Source organism: Enoplosus armatus, chromosome 16 (genome assembly GCF_043641665.1).
Source record: "Enoplosus armatus isolate fEnoArm2 chromosome 16, fEnoArm2.hap1, whole genome shotgun sequence".
Taxonomy (NCBI): domain Eukaryota; kingdom Metazoa; phylum Chordata; class Actinopteri; order Centrarchiformes; family Enoplosidae; genus Enoplosus; species Enoplosus armatus.
This window is the reverse complement of record NC_092195.1, coordinates 5,790,070-5,812,874: the sequence shown is the minus strand read 5'-3', so window position 1 is coordinate 5,812,874 and position 22,805 is coordinate 5,790,070. Positions and strand designations below refer to the sequence as shown.

The 22,805-nt window shown below is 43.0% G+C and overlaps 1 protein-coding gene across 1 annotated transcript; it reads right to left on the bottom strand.

Annotated features, from left to right (window-relative positions):
- Window positions 1-6,311: 6,311 nt before the first annotated feature.
- LOC139298978 (SNF-related serine/threonine-protein kinase-like) lies at window positions 6,312-22,164 on the bottom strand. The gene is made up of 8 exons (XM_070921810.1): window positions 21,992-22,164; window positions 18,259-18,616; window positions 17,594-17,812; window positions 16,470-16,716; window positions 12,168-12,309; window positions 10,939-11,151; window positions 10,480-10,614; window positions 6,312-9,106 (listed from the first exon to the last, which is right to left on the bottom strand). The coding sequence occupies exons 2-8, from the start codon at window positions 18,379-18,381 to the stop codon at window positions 7,795-7,797; spliced, it is 2,391 nt and encodes a 796-aa protein (XP_070777911.1). The 5' UTR covers window positions 18,382-18,616; window positions 21,992-22,164; the 3' UTR covers window positions 6,312-7,794.
- Window positions 22,165-22,805: the final 641 nt, after the last annotated feature.

The following is a 22,805-nucleotide window of genomic DNA, read 5'->3' as shown; positions in this document are numbered from 1 at the left end:
TGCTTGTCAAGGCGGTGAGGAAGAGTCAGCAGGAGCTGCATGTGCGCAGCCTCTTGGGGTTGGAAACGTGCACACACAATGTGCCCAGGCCTCTGTCCATAATACTCACTTAATAAGCTTTCAGGCTTATTCATCGTGTCTCTCTTGCTGTCACCCACTCAGTGGCACGAAATCATTTCAGTAGGAGAAGTGAAACGAGTGAGAAAAGTGACAGGAGCTTTCATACTGAGTTTGGATATAATTGAAGCTTGAAGGCCTGAAATAACTGCACATGAAAGGTGTGCGCACACAGGAACACACACTGTTGCTCTGCTGCTGGCAGCCTATCAGCTCTCCGTTTATCTTTAATCAGCACCACCACATACAGGTTTGTGCAGCCAAAGCATCAGGAGCTCAGTTTTAAAAGCTAACAGTGGTATCTCTCCCTGATTTGCAAAACCGAACTGATACCTCACTGATTATTCTGCCTAACCCATTGATTTAGAATGAAAGTAGGAGTGTACTCAATACCTGAACACAAATTACGATATGAATGTACATGGAAGTCCTGCAGAAGGTTGTCCTGGACCAGTACCGCTCTTTTTTGCCTCATACTATAGGTATCCATCACCTCAGTGCAGAAGCCCCATGCCATTGTGTTAATTTTTCAAGTGACGGTCCACGAGTGTAATGAGATGCATGCATCACACACAGGCATATCCACTCTCCTCTTGTGTGAACCAAACAATTATAGTCTGCTTATGAGTGACTGTTGCCATTTACAGTCCAGAGATTTATTTTTACCACATAGCTGGCAGCCAGACTGACATTTGCACAATAAAAAAGGACAATATTTCAACAAAGTCTGTGCAACACAACTATGTTGTTAAATGAAAGCATCTATCCATCTACAGTTTATGCAAGTTGCTACCAGTGATCTGAAAGGTACAGTCATTTCCCCAGCTCTAAAAAATTGTCAGTCTTTATGCAGTGAGAGCACTTCACAGCTCTCACATTACACCAAAGGCGTCGGAGTCTAATGATCACAGCATTTCAATTCTGACTGAGTGCACCAGGAAAGACTAACAGAGCCAGAGCTGGAGTTTGCCAGCTGGTCGGTTATTCTCTATAGACACAGCACAGGAAAAGCTGTCGATGTGATGACTTCTCTTCACCCCACAGAAGGAATGAAATGGATCCGAAGAGGCATTGAGACTTTCACATTGAGGCTAATGCGACGGCATCTCGTCAGTGACATCACTGGGACTGAGACTGAAGTGCTACTGATTCAAGAAATGCTGTAAAGCGGGTAATTTCTCTCTCTTCACTGAAACTATGGAATCTGCAGGACTAAATCTGGTCTCTGAGCCACAGTCTGTCTCCAAGCAAATTTCCACGCTTGTCCCAACTGTTTGTTTACATGGATTTAAAAGTACAGTTGGGCCTTCCTCATCAACGTATTTATTATGAATATTATTCTATTATCAGTATTATTATGTATACTGATGGCTAATTTATAGATGTATCATTCATGACCCCATACTGAAGCTGTAAACATAGTAAACAGAACTTTAGTGTAATATGGGGAGGGCTATACGAATGAAATTGCACATGTACAAAGTTGGAGGACTCATAAGATACAAATTTAAAAAAAAATGGTCAAAATTGATGCAGCAAAGGTCAAAGAATCTTTACATTAAAGCTGCTATAATCAGTATTTTTATAATATAATGGATAATTATGATATATGAAGTTCCCCTCAGCTCTACGGAGCATTTTAGCATCTTTCAGCTAATTGTTTTAATCTCATGGCCACAACTTTACTGTTTTAGTTCACTCTCGCTTCTGTGATCAGCGTTTTTAGCATCAGGCAGCTGTTTTCAGTCTAAAACCCACTGGACACTACCTGCCAAATAGCAGAGTTAGCGACTAGTTTAGCAGCTAAAGAGCCAGATATTTCCCTCAGGAGTGGGTAGGACAAAAACAGAGCTCTAACAGAGTGAATATTGGACTTATATTCACCAAATGAATGATAACGTCGCTCTGCGTCGACTGAATCTATAAATAGGCATCTGGTGCAATCAAGTTCAAGTTCGCCTTATAAAAGGTGATAATATGTCGGTATTGTGTGCACAGCTTGTTTCCACTGGCCCCAAGTGGCCAAAGACATTTACACTCCTGGGCACCAGTTTGTAACGCTGGCTTTCTGTTAAAAACTTTATCCCTCTATTATCCAAGCCCAAGCTGAGTAATTTCCTCATACTCGACCAAGCTCTGTCCAGAGCAACAAAGGACATGATACAACTGTTTTCACAAGCCGAGTAATACTCTCCATAACCAATGAATTCACTTTGGCATGTAAAATCAATGACGTGCTCCTTTAAAACCAAACAATGAATGTTTATTGTCACCCTCCAGACAATTTTACCGTATTTGGAAAAAGACTGCAGGCTACCAATGTTAATTACTACAGAAACAAAGAGCTTTCTTGACATAATTTCTGCCTCGCGGCTGAGGAGCCTCTGTGGGTTCTTGTCAAAACAAAAGGCCCTTCTCATATTAAAGATCATTAAAAACGGGTGTCCTTCAGAACCAACAGGATGTGGCTTGGGAGGAAGTCTGCCCTCCCCAGCGATGTCCTCGCAGCCAGCAATACCTCTGTATCGTCAATTCAGCTTTATTTCTGCTTCCCCCGCAATGCAATTCATTTCACTTTGGAAACAAGTGCATTGCTCTAAAATTGGCTAAAATTTGATCCCTATCTCTGCTTTCATTATCTGAGGAATTCTCATACTCTTAAAGCTGCAACCTTAAAGCTAACCTGCAGCCATCTCTGCCTCTGTGCTGCTTTATGATTTCCTGTTTAGGCTGTTGTGGCTGCCTGTTATAGCTTTGATGCCCCATGCTCTCCAGCTGTGCCCTGCCTTCTTCACAGTTCAGAATGCTTTTGTCTTCTTTTTTACATCCATTTCCTTGCTGTTTGCTCTCTCTACTCCTGGTCATATCATTTGAGTTTCACAGGGTTATTTGTTGTTCAATTGCCACGGCTTCTGCTGTCTTCTATGTAATGTCTGTAATAACTGTTCTTTTCTTGATACCCTCTCTTTCCTGTTTGCCTTTTCCCAGGCTGTCACGGCTAATGAAAATTTGCCTTTTATCGACTTTCTCTCTCTCTCTCTCTCTCTCTCTCTCTCTCTCTCTCTCTCTCACACACACTCTCTGGCAGTCCTTGGTTTCACATTGTGTGAGATGGGCAAACACACAGTTTCAGTAACACTCTGAGCAAGCCTACAGTGAAATCAAATGTACACACAAACAGAGCATCACCACACACAGACACACACACACACACACACCTCAATGTCAGATAAAAAAAAACTCCATCAGATGGCCAAACAGTGTCTGTGTACTCTGAGACCAACTGCATGTGTGCGTGTGGTATATGTGTGTGTGTGTGTGTGTGTGTGTGTGTGTGTGTGTGTGTGTGTTGTGCTGGTTGGGCATACAATCACAAAGAAATGAAGTTTTAAAATAACGGAGGAGTGTGGTGTCCCAGCAGGCTGTATTTAGTCTAAGATGTGTGGGATCCGTCTGGCTTGCTGACTGTGTGTGTGTGTGTGTGTGTGTGTGTGTGTGTGTGTGTGTGTGTGTGTGTGTGTGAGTGTGAGTGCGTGTGTTTGTGTGTGTGTGTGTGTTTTAGGGGGGATTTGTTCCTTACAGCAGTTTTATCAGCAGCTCCACTGACAGCCTGGTGGCAGGAGTTCAGCCTTAACATTCAGCTCCACTGACGGTCAGATTAAATGCTCTGCTGACAGATGCACCCTTCAATCTGCAACTTAAAGCAGATAGAGACCATACAATGTCAAAGCATGGCTGTACATACAATGGACATAATCCTCAGGAACCAAGTGCCATTATGACTTATGGCTGGCCTGATATTATTGAACATACTGTCATTATGCACCAGAAAACAAATGTGTTGGATGAAAAGGAGAAGAGCTACTCGAATGGAAGAAGGAAGGAAGGAAAGAGTTCTATTGCTGGACAGATATCTGTGCAAGTGTTAAAGATAGAGAGAGGGCTCATCTATGTGAACCGGGCCAGACCCCTTCCATGTGTACGGGGAGGTAAGTCCCTCAAAAAAATATATTAAATATATCTTTAGTTTAATTTTAGTCTATGTCAGTCCATTCATCTCAGAGTCATCTCAGGATCATTTTCATCTATTGAATCATCAGTACAAATGTCTGTAAAGGGTTAACTTGAACAGAGTGCTACTGTTAATGCACACTGACCTGCCAGAACCAGCTAATCTGTCTGCTGCTGTGAGCGTACTGTCTGTAGATGGTGTTTCCCTGCCAGTCTGCCAGATTGATCCCCTGCATACCGCTCGGCATCCACTGTCAAAACCACAGAAACTCATTTGGACTCACAGGGTTGCCTAGACCTGGACCTAGACCTTGTCATTTCCAACATGTTTATATCATATTTGACATATTGTGAAACCAATGAATCTGTTGAACTCATAGAGATGTACAGAGAGAGGTCAGGTGGCAGTGATGAGAGGATTGTGGGTAGATGATCTGATTCCAGCACGTGCGTCTGCGCACACATGACATCCTCTTTCTGACACCCTATCCTCAGTGCTCCATTCACTTTTTCAAACCCACATGACAACCCTGTCACCTGCTCATTTGCGTGTGTGTTATCCTCCATGGCTTATGCGCCCCAGCTTGTTTTGTGTGTGTTACATCATTTGTCTGTGTATGTGCGTGTGTGTGCGTAAGCCTGTGGGTCACGTGGGTTCATGTGTCGACCCTAGAGCTCATCTGGTCTGATCTGATTTCTTCCCAGCTGGCTGATGTGGAACAGTAGCCCAGATGTTGCAGAGATTACAACTCCCTGCAGTGTTTGTGGGGGAAGCTTCAAGACCATTCAGGAAAATAAACACAATGGGAGAATTTGTACTGCACACGGGCCCATTCCGCTCCATCAAGTCTCCTCCATAGAGGATTTCTCTGTTTACAGATATCATAGATGACAAACACAAAATGTGTTTTCGTTTTATCACTTTACTGCTGACACAACATAGGCACCAAAATTATGTCTGTCTTCATCTCTAGCACTCGCTATACCCTTTAGCATGTATGTTAGCTGGTAGTTAAGTCAAAAGCTTAATTGATGCTAAGCTAAGTCAGGCAGTTTTGGAGACAAAATCCACAAAAATTAAGCAATACATGGGGGAAAAAAACAAAAAAAACATGCAGTTTTAAACCACAAGGGATTACTTTCCCAGTGTGCAGACGAGGTGAAGGTGCTGGACAGCAAACAATCCATGCAAAAAACTGTTACTGCAGCAGTTTTGTATTCCACTTCGATAAAGTTGGGGAGTGCACAAGAAAAAGCAGCAGAGGCCTAACCTTTAATCTGTGGTATGGATAAAGCTCGAAAGAAACACTGGGTCCTTTATTTCCCATAATGCAAGTCTATACTGTCTCGTTGATAGAGAAATGCCGTTATCTTTCAGATTCGGTGCCCCAGATTTGTTGCATCCAAGTTGTATGAAATAACCTTGATCACCTGACTGCTGTTGTTTCTTGGACTTCGGAGCACCTCAGAAGACATTATGCAACTGTTTTCACAGGCTGAATGGTGCTCCTAATGACAAGTAAACTGATCGTCATGAGTACAAATGGTGGGGTGCTCCTTTAAAAGACTTAAAAATAGTCTCATTGTGCGAAGTTTAATCATAAACCATCACTCTACATGATGTATGCTACTGCTAAAAAAAGCCCCTGTACACTGTTTACCAGGCACTCATGGATGGTTTGGGTGCCGATGCCCTCTTCACATAATTGGGGAAGTTGAACAATAGGGCAACATTTTTTATTTACTCATTTACCTGTTCAATTTATATTTTCTGTGAATGTTACTCTTATGTTATTCTTTTTTTTTTCTTCTTAGCCTAAAAACAAGATAATTTGTCTAAAAACATCAGAATCAGCCTTAAAAAAAAACATCATGTGTAATATGTGCGGAGTCACAGAATATAAACTCCTCTTCATCTCATGAAAACCCTCACATGTTCCCAGAAATATTACCATGAAAAAATGATTTCCTCACTCAAAACCAATGCCGTGAGTATTCCTTTACTCTCCAAAAAGCATATTTTTTGTCTATTTTTCTACTTGGATCATGATGAACTTTTTTTAGCTGCCCAACATTTGTCATTTCATTTGTCTTCACATACCTTACTGTCTCTAAACCTGTGCACAGATCTATAAAAAGGTGGATTGGTAAACTCAACAAAAGTCAAGAAACAAGACTTCAGACATCATTCACGTCATTTTATTTTAATAGATCTCTATCATATACATACAGTACAATATGCAGAAAAGACAGATTTTATGGCACATCCATTTTTGTTGTACATTTTGCAGTCGCTGGTATTGCTGTGAGGCTACAGTAAAGTGACCATTTGAATCTATTAGTTAGGTAGATACAGCAGGTGGATTGACCTCAGTGGGTAAGAATAAAGTTGCTACAGCAAAACACATGCACTGTCAAGTTATATATTCCACTAGGGGTGGGTCACAAATCCAGTTACACAGACCGATACTTGAAGGGGCGGTGTTGTTATGTTCTATTGAAACCCCTTGGTTGTTTTTGTCTTGGAATACGCTACAACAGTGGCTACCGTGATCCTGGTAAGCTACGGGATGTGCATGGTTTAGGTTCCACCCAGTAGTCATTGAATTTAAAGAGCTGCCATTACATGTTTGATACTTTACTCTGTTTGGTTTCGGGGGGAGATTTTAAATCCATTTCAATGTTCTTTTTCAGCCGTCAAACACATCCCTAACTCTGGGTTCAACCGAAACCTTGAATATCCAGTAGGAGTGAAGAATAATGGTGTATAAGGATCTAGTATTCAGGTTTCTACTGCAATACAACTTTACCGTCAATACTACAGGTACAAAGTACTGCTAGGAGGTTATTCACATATGTACAAACTCTGTCATGTGACCACGCAGAGACTTGACAAGCGAGTGTGCGTTTTCTTTCCGAGTCTGCAGAGCACGTTTGAGATAGAAAAATAAAACAGTGATAGACTACAAAATACTGTGTGCCACCATCATACGGAAGTGCTGCTGTCCTTTTTACCCCTGTCATGTGTCCTCGCTAGTATGAAAACACAGTCATAACTTAACTCTTTCAGTCAGAATTAAAAAACTGATAAAATGATTGTCTCAAAAAATAATTTAAAAAATAATATTAAAAAAACAGCATCAAGTACAACGAAAGACGATATGTAACATGATACTAAACCTCATCAGTTTTTCCCTTTTTATCAGCTTATCAGAGAGTGATACAGGTGTGTGTGTGTGTGTGCACAACATGTGTACATACAGTATAGTGCAGTATAGTATAAGTGTGTTAGAGCAGGGATGTGAGCACCTCCTGTATCCGTGTCCATACTTAATGTCTCTCATTTAAAAACACACCAGTGGGTTAAAATGTCCCCTTAGTGTCCTGTTTAATCTGCTGAAAGTGCTTCACATACTTGGCATGGCACCCAGTCTCCTCCAAGGAGACTTTTTGCGTCTCTAAATGTGCAACATTGCGCATTTGGACTTTCTCCCAGTTATCCACCATAAGTGTTAAATAATAGGAAACAGCATAAAATGCAAAAATAACGTGAACTCATGAGCCAGTGGTGACACGACGGAAACAAAAGCTAGATGATGAGGGATGTACAGATGAGAGGGCAGGAGTGTGGAGGTGCAGCAGCTGATGGAGCGGCAGGTCTGCGCTCTAGATGACCTGGCAGCAACTGTGTGGGGTGGGGGTGCAGAGCAGACCCTCCTTGGGGCTCCGGTGGATGTTGACGGACAGAGTCTTGTCGTTCAGAGGCATCTGCAGCACGCGGTTCTTCATGTTCCTGTGGTTCTCCCTGGCCAGGTCCAGCTCTCCCAGCCTCAGCGTGCCCGTGCAGGTGCCCTCCAGCAGCGGGTCTGCCAGCGCGTCTCCCAGCTGGGCCTGTTGGTGGTACAGGTTCCCCCTGGGTGAAGGGCCGCCCAGGAGTGAGACCTTATCCAGGCTACCAGTGGAGCCGCCCATGCACATCCTCCACATGGGGCGGTCCTGGGTGTCCCCCCCAACAACGCTGCCGCTGCCCCCACCACCACCTCCCCCTCCTCCCCCTGTCAGGTTGTGGAACTGAGAGCTCAGGCATAGGCTCATCAGCTTTAGGCTTTCCACCAGGCCGCTCGCAGCTTTGGCTGTGCCCTTGCCTTGGCCCGAACCTGATCCAGGACTGGCACAGTTGGAAGGACTGCCCTGCCCTGACCCCCTTTTCTCTCTATCCTCTTTCCTCCCTTCTCTGTCATCCCCTTGTCCACCTACAGTTGCCATATCTGGTTCATCGTGACTTTCTGTGTCATCGTCACTAGTCTCTGAGCTGGGGGTGAAAGCAGCAACGGGTGCTGTTACACCAACAGTTTTAGGCGATGACATGAGTGTTGACGGTGATGGTATTCTAGAGTTCAGGTTGAGGCTGAGGCTGGGTTTGGGCGGGCCGAGTCCATGCAGCTCCCTCTGCTCCTCCTCATCCTCATCCTCTTTATCCTCCTCGTGGATCTGGTTAAGAACTGGAGCACTCATACGGGATGTCAGACGATTACCAGAAGAAGACATAGATGATGATGAGGAAGAGGCTTTGCAACGAAGCACCACCTGAGCATGTAGTGCAGAAGGGGATAAACATTTGTCTTCCTCCCCCTCTTCTTCTTCATCCTCCTCTACGCTGAAAAGACTGGGACTTCGAGGTTTGCAAGGGCCCACTGAGGGCAAAGAGCCCAGCCTGAGGGGGTTGGAGTGGGGCTTTACCAGAGGCCTGAGCCCCCTCTCCTGGTTCTGTCGAGCAGGCTGCTGTTGGCTGGCAGTTGGGTTGTGGTTCTCCTGCCGCTGGCTGAGGTCCAGCAGAGCTGTTTTGGGTCTGGGGCCTTTGTGGAGGCTCTCAGCACTGCGGGCAGGGGACTGTGGCCCCCCAGGGTGGGAGATAGCCGGACCCCCCAAGCCATCACTGACATCCTGGTGAACATCCACTCTGGTGGGCCAGGACTGCCTGTGAAGGGTTAAACACACACAGGTTTAGTGGGTTGAACAGAATTAGCAATACTGTATTTATGTTTAGACTTACAGAAATATGGAGAAATACGCTTATTTGATGTGTTTCCAAGAGAATGTTGATACCACTCTCATGTCTGTGCGTCAAGGACATCAAGATAGCCTGGTTTGCCCAGAAATAATTACCGCACATACAATAACTCCACCTGATGCCACAGATTGTTGTTCTATCACAGTGTTAGTAGACATATTTGGACACAGCCAGGCTTGCTGTTTCCAGTCTTTATGCTAAGCTAATTGACGCCATTTTTTAATCCATTCAAAAACCAAAGTGTAAAAGCGCGATATAATGTGTAAATTAGTGAGTTGTAGAGGTGCTGGTAGGCAGATTTTGTTACCTTGGGACAGAGCCACGCTAGCCGTTTCCCCGTTTCCAGTCTTTATGCTAAGCTAAGCTAGTTCCGACTGCTGGCTGTAGCTTAATATTCATATATTTATTTATTTACCTTTTTATCTAACTCTCTGAAAGAAAGTGAAGTGTATTTCCCAGTATTTTGAACCGGCAGCAACATCCTAGTTTTGAACAAGAATGTTAAATGAAGACGGTGTTAATATTTATTTCAGTTTGGATGGTTTTATTTAAGATACATCCTTTATTACAAGCAATTTTGGATTAATGGAATGGTCACAATGTACAATTTGTATTCCAATCATAAAAATACATGCTGAGGAGGAGAAAAAAAGTCGACCACTTGGCTAATTACAGATTAGGCATAAGAGAGGAAGCATGGTCTGTGTTGCAGAATGTATCGCAGATAGTGAAAAAATCCTTTATTATATTTTCTCTCTGTTCTATGTTTCAGCGTTAGTTCCTTAGCTACATGGTTAGCGTGCTGCCACTTAGTTTCAGTGAATAGGGGCTAAACATTAACTAGATATCCAGTTAGAGCTAATAGCTAATGCTAATGCTATAGAGGGTCAGAGATTGCTTTCACTCAATACACATTTATTTGAAAATGGATTCAAATTCTTAAAATGTTTTCTCTTCCTGTCATTCCAATTTTAGTGCAAGGCAAACTGTTTAGAAATATTCTAGTTAAACTTTCTCAATAAGGAAAATATCTTTGTTTCAAGATATTTTTGGTGGTACATCCCTGATAATGTTGCTGATCTGCACCCTCTCTTCTATTCTCAGTCTGTCCTTCATCCTCGGCTGAAAAAAGGCTCCGTCTGTCCATCTGCTGTCAAACTTGTCTTCTGGAAACTGACAGTACGCAGCACTGCAGAGGCAGCACTCTTGTCTATCTCAAGGAATGTTTGTTTGTGTGTGCGTGCGTGTGTGCGTGTGTGTGCGTGTGTGTGTGTGCGTACCTGAACTGGGCCTTGCTGGGGCTGGGTGATCGTGTCTGGCTGTGCTGCTCCTTCTCTTGCCTGTCCCTCAGCATCCTCTCAGCCAGCAGGAAGTATGTAGCTGTGATGTGGTTGTACTGATTCGACTCCAGAGCCCTGAGAAGATGGAGAGAGAAATCAATTTGAATTTCAAAACATACACAGGGACACACGCACACACTCACATACACATGATATCAACACGCAGATCAGCACCAAACCCTGACTGTGAGTGAAAAGGAAGTGACGGGGGTGGAGATTTAATTTGACATGGCAACAGCTCAGGATCGACTGCCAGCTGGTTGTTAATGGCAATTAAACTGTTGATGACACTCAATTAAGCTTTAGTTGGACTAGTGGACCATGGCAAATTTTTAAAGATTACACAGGAAAGAATAGCTGCATATTAATTTATGCTAGTGTGTGTAAAGGGACGCATACTCGGTTATGGTGTCTCGGTCTGCAATGCCCCCAAGCACCATGCGCTGGATGATGGAGCCGTGCTCCTCCTCCGACAGGCTGCGATGAGACACCAGAGGGGTGGACAGCTTGGTGGCCGGGGAGGGGTCGACGCCTTGAAGCCATTCGTGGCTCCCGATCTCCTCTAGGGTCGCTCGTTTCTTGGGGTCCCTCTGCAGCATGTGGGCTATAAGACTGGAGGGAGTCACAGAGGCGATCAGTCTTATGGAGGAACTACAGAAACATCTGGCCAATACTAGCGGTGTTTAGATACACAGATATACAGCCATTAAGGGGGATTTAAAACAAACCCTCATGTTAGTCAAACTTATCTGGAAGAGAAAATGAAGGTAAATGGTAAAATTATTACCCAAATGCTGTAAACATCCATCACCGTTTACAGACTGACTTGCAGTAGTTGCTCGCTTACAGTTTTACCTCCAAATAAACTAGATAAACTGTTGGCTTGTTTACAACCTGCCTGATCGTCTGAATGCTCACAAAATGGAAATAAGACAAACCAGATATGATTCTAATGGCCGTGCTGTGTTCCTGCATCTATATGATTGGGTGTTATAAGTTAGCTGGTAGCCACACAGCTGATTGTGACGCATGAATGAAGCAGACGCAAGTGCACCTTCAGTGCCTGAACTAACTATATGCTCCAGGCTTGCAAAGTTATAACAAACCAGAATTATTCTTTAAAATCCAATAATGGCTATTGAGTGCCTTCTACCTCCAACAAGAGGGATAACATGCACTTTATTCAATTATTCAATTTGTTCAAACAAACCACACATGAACCAGGACGTGTGCCAATATTTACCAGAAGTACTATGTGCGAGTCAACATAAACTGATGAGGTCATGTCCAAAAACAATGTGTGTTTTCAAAGCTACAGCCATTCAAAATGTATTCAGCATCTGTTTTGCCCTGCTCTGCCTTGACGCATCGTTAAACCCTCACAATGTTAAAAATAGAGGGCCAATTTTAAAGGGTGCATTAGATACACTTAACGCAGCACTGCATCTCAGGCGGAGCAGCTGACTGCAGCACCAGAGTGAAAGCAGGACAACGAGGAGCATCAGAGAAGAGGCCGCTCCTCTCTCTTCGGCCTCTTTTCTTCACACATCTACAAACATGAAATATGCAGCACCTGCAGAGTACTCTGTCCATCTGTGTGGGTGCATGCGCGTGTGCGTGCTACTCACTCTCGGCATGCATGGGAGATGTGCGGAGGCACTGTGTATTTACAGTCCATGATCATAGTGAGCGTCTCACTGTCGTTAGCCTCCTGGAAGGGGGGCTGACCACAGACCAGCATGAAGAGGATCACCCCCAGACTCCAGATATCTGCAGAGACACAGAGGGAATGCAGTCTGTTCATACCAAAAATCCTTGTGTGCACATAATATGAGAACTATTTTTTAAGGAAGATGGCCACAGAAACAGGAGAAATATATGGATGACAGACAAAGTGAAGCACATATGTCCTTTCTGCTTAGTGACCTAGATATAAAAAAAACAAGAGCTGTCTCCCCCTCAGTTCAAATGAAGCGTGAATCATATTCAATCAGAGCCATTTCCGTAAATATGTACTAGCTTAGGACACATCTGTCTAACCAAGGCTGAGGCTTTGCACTGCTGCCTGCCGCTGGCGTCATGCTCACACACACACGCATGCATGCACTCCCACACAAACACACACAGTCCTGGGAAAGTGGGTTAACGTGTTCATCCCTCAAAGCTTCATACAAATGCTAATTTCATGGAACAGTTCTCTTGGTCTGATTATCCATTTTAAAAGAGCAACTTTTTGCTCTGGGCATCGTCTGCCGCTCTGGTCAGCAGGATGGTCCACTGACACACATTCTGCAGTCATATACGAGCGAGGAGACAGTAACATAAAAGCATTTGTTTCTCAGTCAGTATGTGGACCAGTTTTTCATGACTTACATATAATTATTGCAAGATTTTGCTTATTTATGCTGTGCAATAGAAAAAAATTAAAATAGCAGTTAAACCATTTCTTCCTTAGTGAGAAGCATGAATATCAGCTAAAGTCAGTTGATTTAAGATATCTTTCTTCACTTTTAAAGCTGCATTACTTGATTTTTTTTGCCACTTGGGGGCAGCGAACAAGCTGTAAACACAACAGTGATGCATCACCTTATAAACTGGAGGCCAACATGTCTTGTTTCTGGGCAGCTAGTTGCTAACTTTGTTTGTCTGCTGATTTATCAGCTAACAGCTGTCTGGTGAAGCTGGACATTAGTGAGAGCAGTGAGAGGGAACCAAAACAGTAAAGTTACGGTCCCTAAAACCAAAACAATGAGCTCAAAGACCTTGAGGAGAACTGCAGAGTTGGGTGATAATTCTCTCAGTACACATCATTTCACTATTTTTAATATATAAATATTGATTAGAGCAGCTTTAAGGTGCTTATCATTGAGTTTCTTTTTCGGTCTCTTTTTCTGCTGCAGCTTGTTCGCGCTACACTTTCCAGACATCACTATTTGATCAAACAAAGTAGCTGTGTGACTTTTTCTCTTAGACATTTTCTGTTGATGAAGCTTTCTCTGTCTTGGCTGCTAAGGCTGCACAGATCAAATATCAGTTCTTCCACTACATATTAAAACCAACCAGAAATGTACTTCACTTCCTGTGAGGCAGACGTATCAATCACTACCTGAACTGAACTCAGTTTGATATATTAAAGACTTATTCTGCAAAAAAGGATGGTAAACTGAGCCTAATTGGGCTTATCCTCCCCAACACCCCTGGTGATAAGTCTTCACATTTCTTCGTATCACTGCAGTTTGCCAGGATACGCTGGAGATTTCAATCTGGTAAAGTAAATGTGCCAGTTTACTGTGGGTGGTGAGTATTTATTGCTCTGAGGCTGCGAAGGAGCGCCTCATACTGCTGATGGAGGGAGCAAACGCTGCTGCAGTCCCCCACCACCATCTTACCCCTAGCCAATGTATCCTAGCAACCGTGACCCTGCTCCCTCATTACTTGCGTCAGCGGTCCGCCAAACTTCCTTTCTCAATAACTTTATTTATAAACCAGATGGCTGACACGTCTCTGGATAACGCCGTTCACGTCACTGCACATTAGCATCACTCGGGCTAACCACGCCGGCTAGTCACTGGCGACAGCTGGTAGTGTAAACATCCCTTTCTGCTGTCCTGCAATGCATTTTCACACCAATTGCTTCCCTGAGATAACAACGACCACTCCCTTGTGTCTTGACACTGTTAACCCTAAGGCTGAGTGGGCCAAGTTCAGCATCCTGTCCTGCTGATCATTATGCAACATCTTTTTCTAAAAGAAAAAAAAATCCTCCCACTTGTGCATGTTCATTATGCGCGGATATGCTCTGAATTATGCATGTGCCCAGGATGTGTTCTTTGTAATTGCTATTAGGTAAGTTAATTTTTTTAAAGTGTAGTTGTGCGTCTTGAAGAGGAAGCAGAAATCTATATTTAACTTTCTACTTACTGGAAACAAAAAGGAGAAGACCCACACACAGCATAACATCAAAAGGCAACAGGAGGCATCTTTTCATAGCACTTATTAGTCCATCATCTGCTCCCAAAAGTGCACAAACATGCCTGCGCTGTGTTAAAGCTGTGACTTCCAGCATAATGATAACATTTCACATACTTTTATTTGATTATTCTATCCTCAAAACATTTATTTTATTCACTGTTTGTCTTTAAGCATTTATTTCTATCCATCACAGACTGGAGTTTGGACTGTTGGTAAGACAAAACAAGCAATTTGAAGACGTCGACTTGGGAACTGGGAGAAAATGATGGGTACTTTTGACTATTTTTTGATGTTTTATATAAAATGATTAAGTGAGAAAATAAACAACAGATTAATCCATGATGAAAATAATTGTCATTTGCAGCCCTTTGACCCTGCTGGTAAAAGCACTTGACATCTTGGATTTAATAAATAAATGTAGCTTTTTCTCTGCTTTTCTGCAGTTTGGAGAGTTCGGCTCCTGCTAATTGGCTCCTTCTGAACGCTCTGTAGGACTGACTGCTGGTGTAACATTCCCCTCTCTATTTTGGATCACTTTTGATCTCAAATTATTTTCAGCAACAAACTCCAATAGCCGATAGAGGACAGCCTCTTTATCTCTGCAACAAACTGGGTTGGCCGCCACCTGGCACCTCACCAGCTAAACTCAGCACCCTACAGACTGTCAGCAGGTACCTTGGCAGCGATGGGATCCCAGGCCAGGTTACCTCAAAGCCCCGTATGTCGGGACTGCTGGCCTCCGTTCAGCCTGTTCCATATCAAACTGCACCGCTGATAGAATCACACAATATTACAGCCCGGCTGGGTGGATAATCCTCACAATCAAAACATCATCATCTCGGCTGAATGAACAATAGCGCAGGCAGTACGAACACAGGCACGCACACACATGCCATGAAATATGTCCACAAACATCTGATTTGTCATCTGGGTCAAGAGCTCAGACAGGCTTTTACAGGACAGCAGACCTCACACATGCAGCTACTCGCACCATCATCCAAAACCACACATGCAGTCAAATAACAAACTATTATTATTCCACTTTCAATATTTGGGAGCCGCTCATCTGCTCAACACAAAAGAGACTGAGACGGAGCGAAGGCAGACAGAAGAAAATAGCCACTGCAAATCCAGTCAGTCAGAAAAATAGAAAATGCTTCTCCCTTGCTCTGACGCAGTGGCCTCTGGGTAGACAGAGGGACTACTGATGCTTTTTCTTGCTCTCCTCTTTTCTCTTATCCTCTCTCTTTTTTTTCTGGACGCTTCTTCCCCCCCCCCGAATCTGCATGCCTCTGTTTCATTTTTTTTCCCATTACATTTTAATTTAATATCCAAGCTGTGGCTCAGCAAGGATTGGTACCACTATCAATGGGCAGCGGTGATGGTGTGTGTACTCCGCAACCACAGAAGAAGAGAGCGCTGAGAAGGCTGAGGAAACCAATTTCAGCCTGATCTGATATCAGATTTTATTATACCCGAAAAAGGCCATGACTGTCAATGAACGTAAACTGCAGACAAAAATAAACTGCAGGTGTAGGACTGCAAATCTGTGGATTGAGTTATAGTCTAATTTCAAAACTGCTAGGTGCGCTAACACGCTCTGAACTTTGAGCAGTTCTTCTCCTTCTATCAGCTGGCTGATAAAACTGCCAGTATGCTAAGTTGTCCATCCAAAGTACTGCAGGTCATATAGTGTGGTCAAAGTGCCTGCAGAACTATCAGTAGGTCATATCGGCAGAGAGAATGTGTGTGTGTGAATGTGAAAGCATCAGTTAACCAGGCTGATATACAGTAGAGGACAGTGTGTACCATGTTCTGCTGCTCGGAACACACGCTGGACTACGGACTGAGGCGGTTAAGGTAAAAGCTGTAATGACAACCTGACTTTGATAAATCAGCACAGGTATCTCCCCACAACATGACCCAGAACTCACTCTCTGCCAGCTCTTTAGGCTTACCCACAGCAGGAGCGTCATACTCGTCCCCCAGCAGGATTTCAGGAGCAGAGTAGGCCAGAGAGCCGCAGGAGGTGTTGAGCTTCTTCCCGGGCTGAAACCGGTTGCTGAAGCCGAAGTCGGTGAGCTTGACGACGCCCTGCTTCTCGAAGAACACCACATTCTCCGGCTTCAGGTCCCTGTGCACCACGTGCAGCCGGTGGCAGTAGGAGATGGCGTGGACAATTTGGGCAAAGTAACACTTGGCCACCTTGGAGAGGAGAGACAGAAATGGTAGCAAGCAATAGTAATGTCTCTCAGTATAATAAATATGTCAGTTGGTGAGTTAGTGAGACAGCAGACACAGTTACAACTGTTGTGGGTTGAACCAACAACTAGCAAAGCCTTCAGCACTGCCTTTGTCGACACTTGACAATTTGGGAAATGCGCATATTTGCTTTCTTGCTAACAGATGAGAAGATCAATACCACACTCATGTCTGTTCATTAAATATGAAGCTACAGCTAGCCGCCGGTTCGCTTAATGTAGCATAAAGACAAGAAGCAGGGGGAAACAGCTTTTAAGTCTCAAAAAATTAAAGAATTTTCAATTTCTCAACTAATTCTCGACAGTATCACGTGCACCAATCTAACAAAACATGCCAACTTTTATTTCTACGTGTTTTTACCACAAAACCAACTTTAACCTGCTTATCGGCTGCCTCACTATCATCCACTATCATCATAGCAGAGTTTGAGAATGTCTCATCACTTTTAACTTTCAATGTCACACAGTTGCCTCCTGGTGTCTGAAATGTATTCACTTCACAGGAATCGGTATGCGCAATGCATTGGTGAGCTTCTAACTACCTTTGAACTGCTGTCCTTCACTGTATTTTCACAAAACAGTCTCAACTAGAAATAAACAAAAAAACAACATCCAAATTCTGTTCACTTTAACTTCAGCAATTCTCATCCATTCGCAGGAGAAGTCATAATAATATGATACTTTAGAGATCAACAGTTTGGGATCAATCCGTTCTCTTGCCTTATCTCGCACCCCTGAAGATGGTAGAGAAGGACACTTCTGCAGGTAGAATGAAACTTCGACTGAGTCTATGCAACCTAATGGCCACTCTGCCCACTCACCTCTTCAGTGAGGCCCCCGTCATGCTTCATGATGCAGTCGTACATGTCTCCTCCGTCTCCCAGCTCCAGGATGAGGTAGAGCTTGGTGGCCGTGTCGATGACCTCGTAGAGGCGCACCACGTTGGGGTGCTGCACCATTTTCATGCATCGCACCTCCTGGAAGAGGTGCCCCCGCGCCACCGGGTCCAGCTTAGTTTTATCTATCACCTTCACAGCAACCTAGAAGAGCAGCATAATAAGGAAAAACAGGAGTGATGATAAGACATCTGTCCCAATCTTTGCATACTGTAGAGGTTGGTAATACTTTTGGACGGAAGAAGCTGATTGCTGATGTATAGTGCCAATACTAAAAATGTTGTTATGATTATCAAACAAAAACATTACATGTATTTAGTGTTTAGTCTTGCCAGGTTGGAAACGCCTCTTGAAACAACATTAAGACCCATCATGTGACACTAAAACATTCACAATCAATCCGCTCATCTAACCTTAGAGACATTACTCAAATGTCTCAAAGTGTTACTAGTCACCCTTCTTTGGTATGTCTGTCTTGAAGGGTGAGGCTGAAATCTTCAGTATGTTGACACTGGCTATTTAAATATGAGGAAATTCAATCACTGGCATCAAAGCATTACACTTGCATTTACAGACATGGACAAACGTACCTTTTCCCCAGTGAATACGTGTCGGGCCAATTTGACCACAGCAAAGTGTCCACGGCCCAGTGTCTTGTCCAGGTCGTACAGCCCGGCGATCTTCCCATCATGGTGACGTTTGAGCCCCGCCATGGCTGCTGGTGGACGGGGAGGGGGGAGGAGCTGCCTTCTGTTTGCCTGCAGGTCTCCGGTCAGTTCTCCATCTCCTCCTGAGTGGGTTGAAGTTAGGTGAGGTTTGTGACGGTGGTATGGTCAATTCTAGACCAGCCGTGGGTCTCTCGAGGTAGCTTCAGGGATTTGAAGGTAAGCTGCTTTGTCCTGCTGTGCTGCCGGAGCTCCGCTCAGTTCAATCCCATTTTCTCTTGATCTGAAGGCGAAAATGATACAACAAGGGAGAGGGAATCAAAATGCATCCATTCATATGGACAATATAACACTTCAATGAATCTGTACAATAAACTGAGTCACTGCTTTGGAGGAAATCCTGCTAAACCCTGAGTCATGAACCTGTGTTAGTGTATCATTTATCAATTTAATAAGTTAGAATAGTGGAATCAAAGTGTGTCTATAATTAATTGCAACTAAAACTAAAAAACAAAATAAAACAAAGAATCTACAGCCATACAAAAGTACAGCTGAGGCTGATGGGAATATTGCAAGGTTTTTGGTCACAAACCAACGGGACCAAAGTGGTGGATCGAGTGACCAACTGATGTTGCCAAGCTTGACTAAAAATGTCATCTGGGTGCATATTAGCCTATAATTCAACAATAAAATCAGTTATAATTGTGAAATGAAAGACATGAAAAAGTTTCCAATCTTCATTTACTGCAAAAAAGTAAAATTAAAACTAAAACTAGTAGTCCCAACCCAAGACATGGACTACATCATCAAATATACTGATGACTCAATATTCTACATGAATAATTGGGGACAATCACTGGCATTGGATAAGAACAAAGTTGACTCCTCCTTCATTCCTCTTGTATAGATACAATTAAATCATTTAAGTGTTGATAAGACATTTCTTTTTTTATTTTACACACTATTAGGTCAGTAACGCAGCTTTGATAAAGGAAAAATGGAAAAACGCATGGGTACGATTTAGGCTTCAACATACCATTATTTTCATTATCGATTTATTAATTTGTTTTTCCATTTGATCTATGAATTGTCCAAAAAGAGTAATAAACAAGTTCTTAAAACCCAAGGTGATGTCTTGAAAATGTCTATTTTTTAAAATTTTAATCGATTATTAAAGCTACTGCCGATTCATTGTCTGTCGATCTACTTATCAATTAATCAGCTGTTTTTTTCAGCTCTAGTTAATACGTGCATCATTATTCAGTGGTTCTCGGCTATATTTTGATTTTTTTCATTAAAATATTTTGATGTTTTGCCCCCAGGGGTGACAAAACTCTACTATTCAAAACAAATTCACATTCACACTAAGTCACATGCCTGACCCTCTGCTCTGTTCACCAGATACCATGGACGTCATGCAGTATGTTGCTTCACAGCCCTGATTATGAAACAACGCCTCCAGGGGAGGCATGGCATTCCTCTTCCAGGAATCTACCTACGTGCCAAGAGCACAAAAACGGCAAAAAAAAACACACAATGTACAGGCAAAGAACATTCCTGGGAGGTGATCCTCGCCTAGGTGTGTCCCACTCACCTGGATTCACAGAGACAACAGGAAACCAAATAACTGTTGGCAGGGAACACGCCTATCAACATAACTACATATAGTAAGATGAAAAAATAAAAAATGTCTCTAACCCTCCAGCAATCTGTGGTTGCTCAAATGAAATTATGAAAGCCTAAAAAGCTCTTTGGGTGTTTTGTGTGTGATCCTCAGTTGGAGGATTGTACCTGTGAGAAAAGAGTGAGTCATTTTTCTTATAATAGGAGGCTGACATCTCTATCTGTCTGTGCTCTGTCTCACTCTCTCTCACACACAGACACAAAAGTAATCTCAACTCGGCTTAACTCTTCGCCTGACACTGACAACATGTAGGTGTTGATGTTTCAAAAAACTGAAGCCATGAAAGGAGACACACACACTTGTGCCTGCTTTCCTGTGCACACACACACACACACACACACACACACACACACACACACACACACACACACAGACAGACAGACAGACAGACAGACCTGACAGGGCAGGTTAGGTGAGATTAACATGGGCTGCCACAGCAGAAGTGTGGTGGTGAGCTGGTATGTTGGCGTGGGTCAAACCAGATCTGCTAAATCTAGACCTCTTATTTACCTCAACAGTGTGTGTGTGTGTGTGTGTGTGTGTGTGTGTGTAACCACTTGATTGGTTTAAAGCAGGTGATGAAAGACAGTTTGGTATTTTAATTACGAAGTATTTCTGACATGTCAACATACAGTACAGTAGTGTTCCAGTCATGCATGCTTTGAGGTTGGTTGTGTAACTGTTCAAGGTGCTGGCGGTGCATTGATTTACATGGTAGTAGTGTGTGTGTGTTTGCGTGTGTATACACGAACACATACATGAGGTCAAGGACCTATTATAATAGCTGCTGTACTCTAATAGCCTGTGAGATCCAAGATACGAACAACTGGGGGTTATCAAGTCTTTGGTTAACTGCAGAGTCAGTGTCCTGGTTCATTTGATTAAGATATCAGTGTCAAAGATACTCAAGTTAGTTCACAAGCAAACATTTTGACACACTGCAGATGGTAAGCAATTAGAGATCTAATACTTCAGATACACCGATTTGGTAGCCGATGGTACAATAAAGCAGTGGTTCCCAACCTTTTTGGCATGTGACCACTAAAACAGTTACATGTGTCTACCAGTCGGTACAAGTTCAACCAAAGACTTTATCATACAAGCCTGAAATTATACCAGAGGAAAGTCTGAAAAGATTTACATAACTTCAAGTTGCAGAAATGTGTTTTTTCTGCTGTCCGATCCTAATGATCCCATGACCCCTCAGAATATACTTTCAACCCCTCACAGGGATCCCGATACTGAGGTTGGGAACCACTGCTAAGGAATAACGCATACTACTAGAATACAATACAAATATGACAGAAAATACTATGCATCACTGGAGGATTATTATAGTGACACTACAAAAATGGCTATATAGATATGGTAAATCCCAACAGAAATAATACAGGAACAATATATTCTATATAAAATCAATTTCACACACAGCAGATGTGCAGGCTTCAAAAATGTCCTATGCATACACAAAGAACACAATAACATAAGTACATTTCTTCAGTATTGAGACATGCACTACATTATCTTGTCAGTATTGTAGGACTATAATAGAGATACCATCAAGAAGTCCATGTAAAGTCACTACACAGTACCACAGCAACACTCAGTCCCTAGGTTGATATAATACGAATATTAGTAGCATCATATGTATGATCAACTAATATCAAAGGATTGTTGTGCTCAAGCTGTTATATTTTCACTGCTACAGCCCATATGGGACCCCCCAGCCCCCCCGTACTGTCAACATGCCTGCTGGCTGCATCCACAATAACATGACAGTGCAGACCAGCCTGCGCCAACAGCAACACACATGAAAGCTGTGGAGACACGGGCAGCATGCTAAAATGCGCCTCGAAGGATGCGCATTAAAGAAAAAGTCCCCTGCTGAAACCCAACGCAGCGCGGCTAACTTGACACATATTACTACACGGGCCCACACCATCAGGCTGCATGCCCTACACCAGTCCTACTTACCACGGAGGAGCCCGAAGCAGCGCCAGCGCGTCCTATCTGTTCCCTTTAAAACTGCGGGAGTGTGCGCGGAGCTCCGGGCGGTGAGCTGCGAGTTTTAACGAGGCTCAAATCCTCCGGCGTTCAGTTTAACACTCGGTGCCGACTGACAGCGGACCGGCCGACGACTACTCCAATGAGTCCCTGTGTAAGTCTGTCACACTGTCAACTCAACCTCCCTCTGCCTCTCCCCCTCTCCCCCTCGCGCTTTCGACTGCGTCAAACGCACACACAGGTGGCAGGCTCATACAGGAAGTGTCGCCTTCAAAATAAAATCAATATTAGTTCTTGTCGAATAGTTCACCTATGAAAGAAATCTATTTTAGTAACTTTTTTAGCTGTAAAAGCAAAAAGCAATAATTAAGCTACCTATTTCTAAAATATAATTTGATATGTAACATGGACCCTTTGCTTTGGATTTCAACGTCTTTCCTCGCTAATTTATCACATCTTTTTGGAAAATGAACCACTTTAACAGAAAATTAACCAGTAGTCTCTAGTCAGTGTAGTTTTCATTTTGGTCCTCAAATATTACAACTTTCGTATATATTTTAAATTATCTTTTTTTTCTTTGATATGTCAAATTACTTATCTTATACCAAGAGATAAATGAACAATTAACACAGGGAAATAGAACTAAAAATTAAAAAATGTATTTCAAAATTTGTAAAATATATTTTCTTATTTCACCTTGGCTTTAAAAGCAGCTAAGAGAAAGAAATAACTAAAATTGTGTTACAAGTTTTCAGTATCAGTCTATAGAGTAAATATAGGCAAT

Excerpts from the sequence above, each read along its gene's own strand:
- LOC139298978 (XM_070921810.1), bottom strand. The coding sequence starts at position 18,381 with ATGGCGGGGCTCAAACGTCACCATGATGGGAAGATCGCCGGGCTGTAC. Across the intron at positions 10,615-10,938 it reads GACCGAGACACCATAACCGA|GGCTCTGGAGTCGAATCAGT; the intron begins GTATGCGTCCCT and ends CCATCTTCTCAG. Across the intron at positions 9,107-10,479 it reads CCCAGCAAGGCCCAGTTCAG|GCAGTCCTGGCCCACCAGAG; the intron begins GTACGCACACAC and ends AACCCTTCACAG.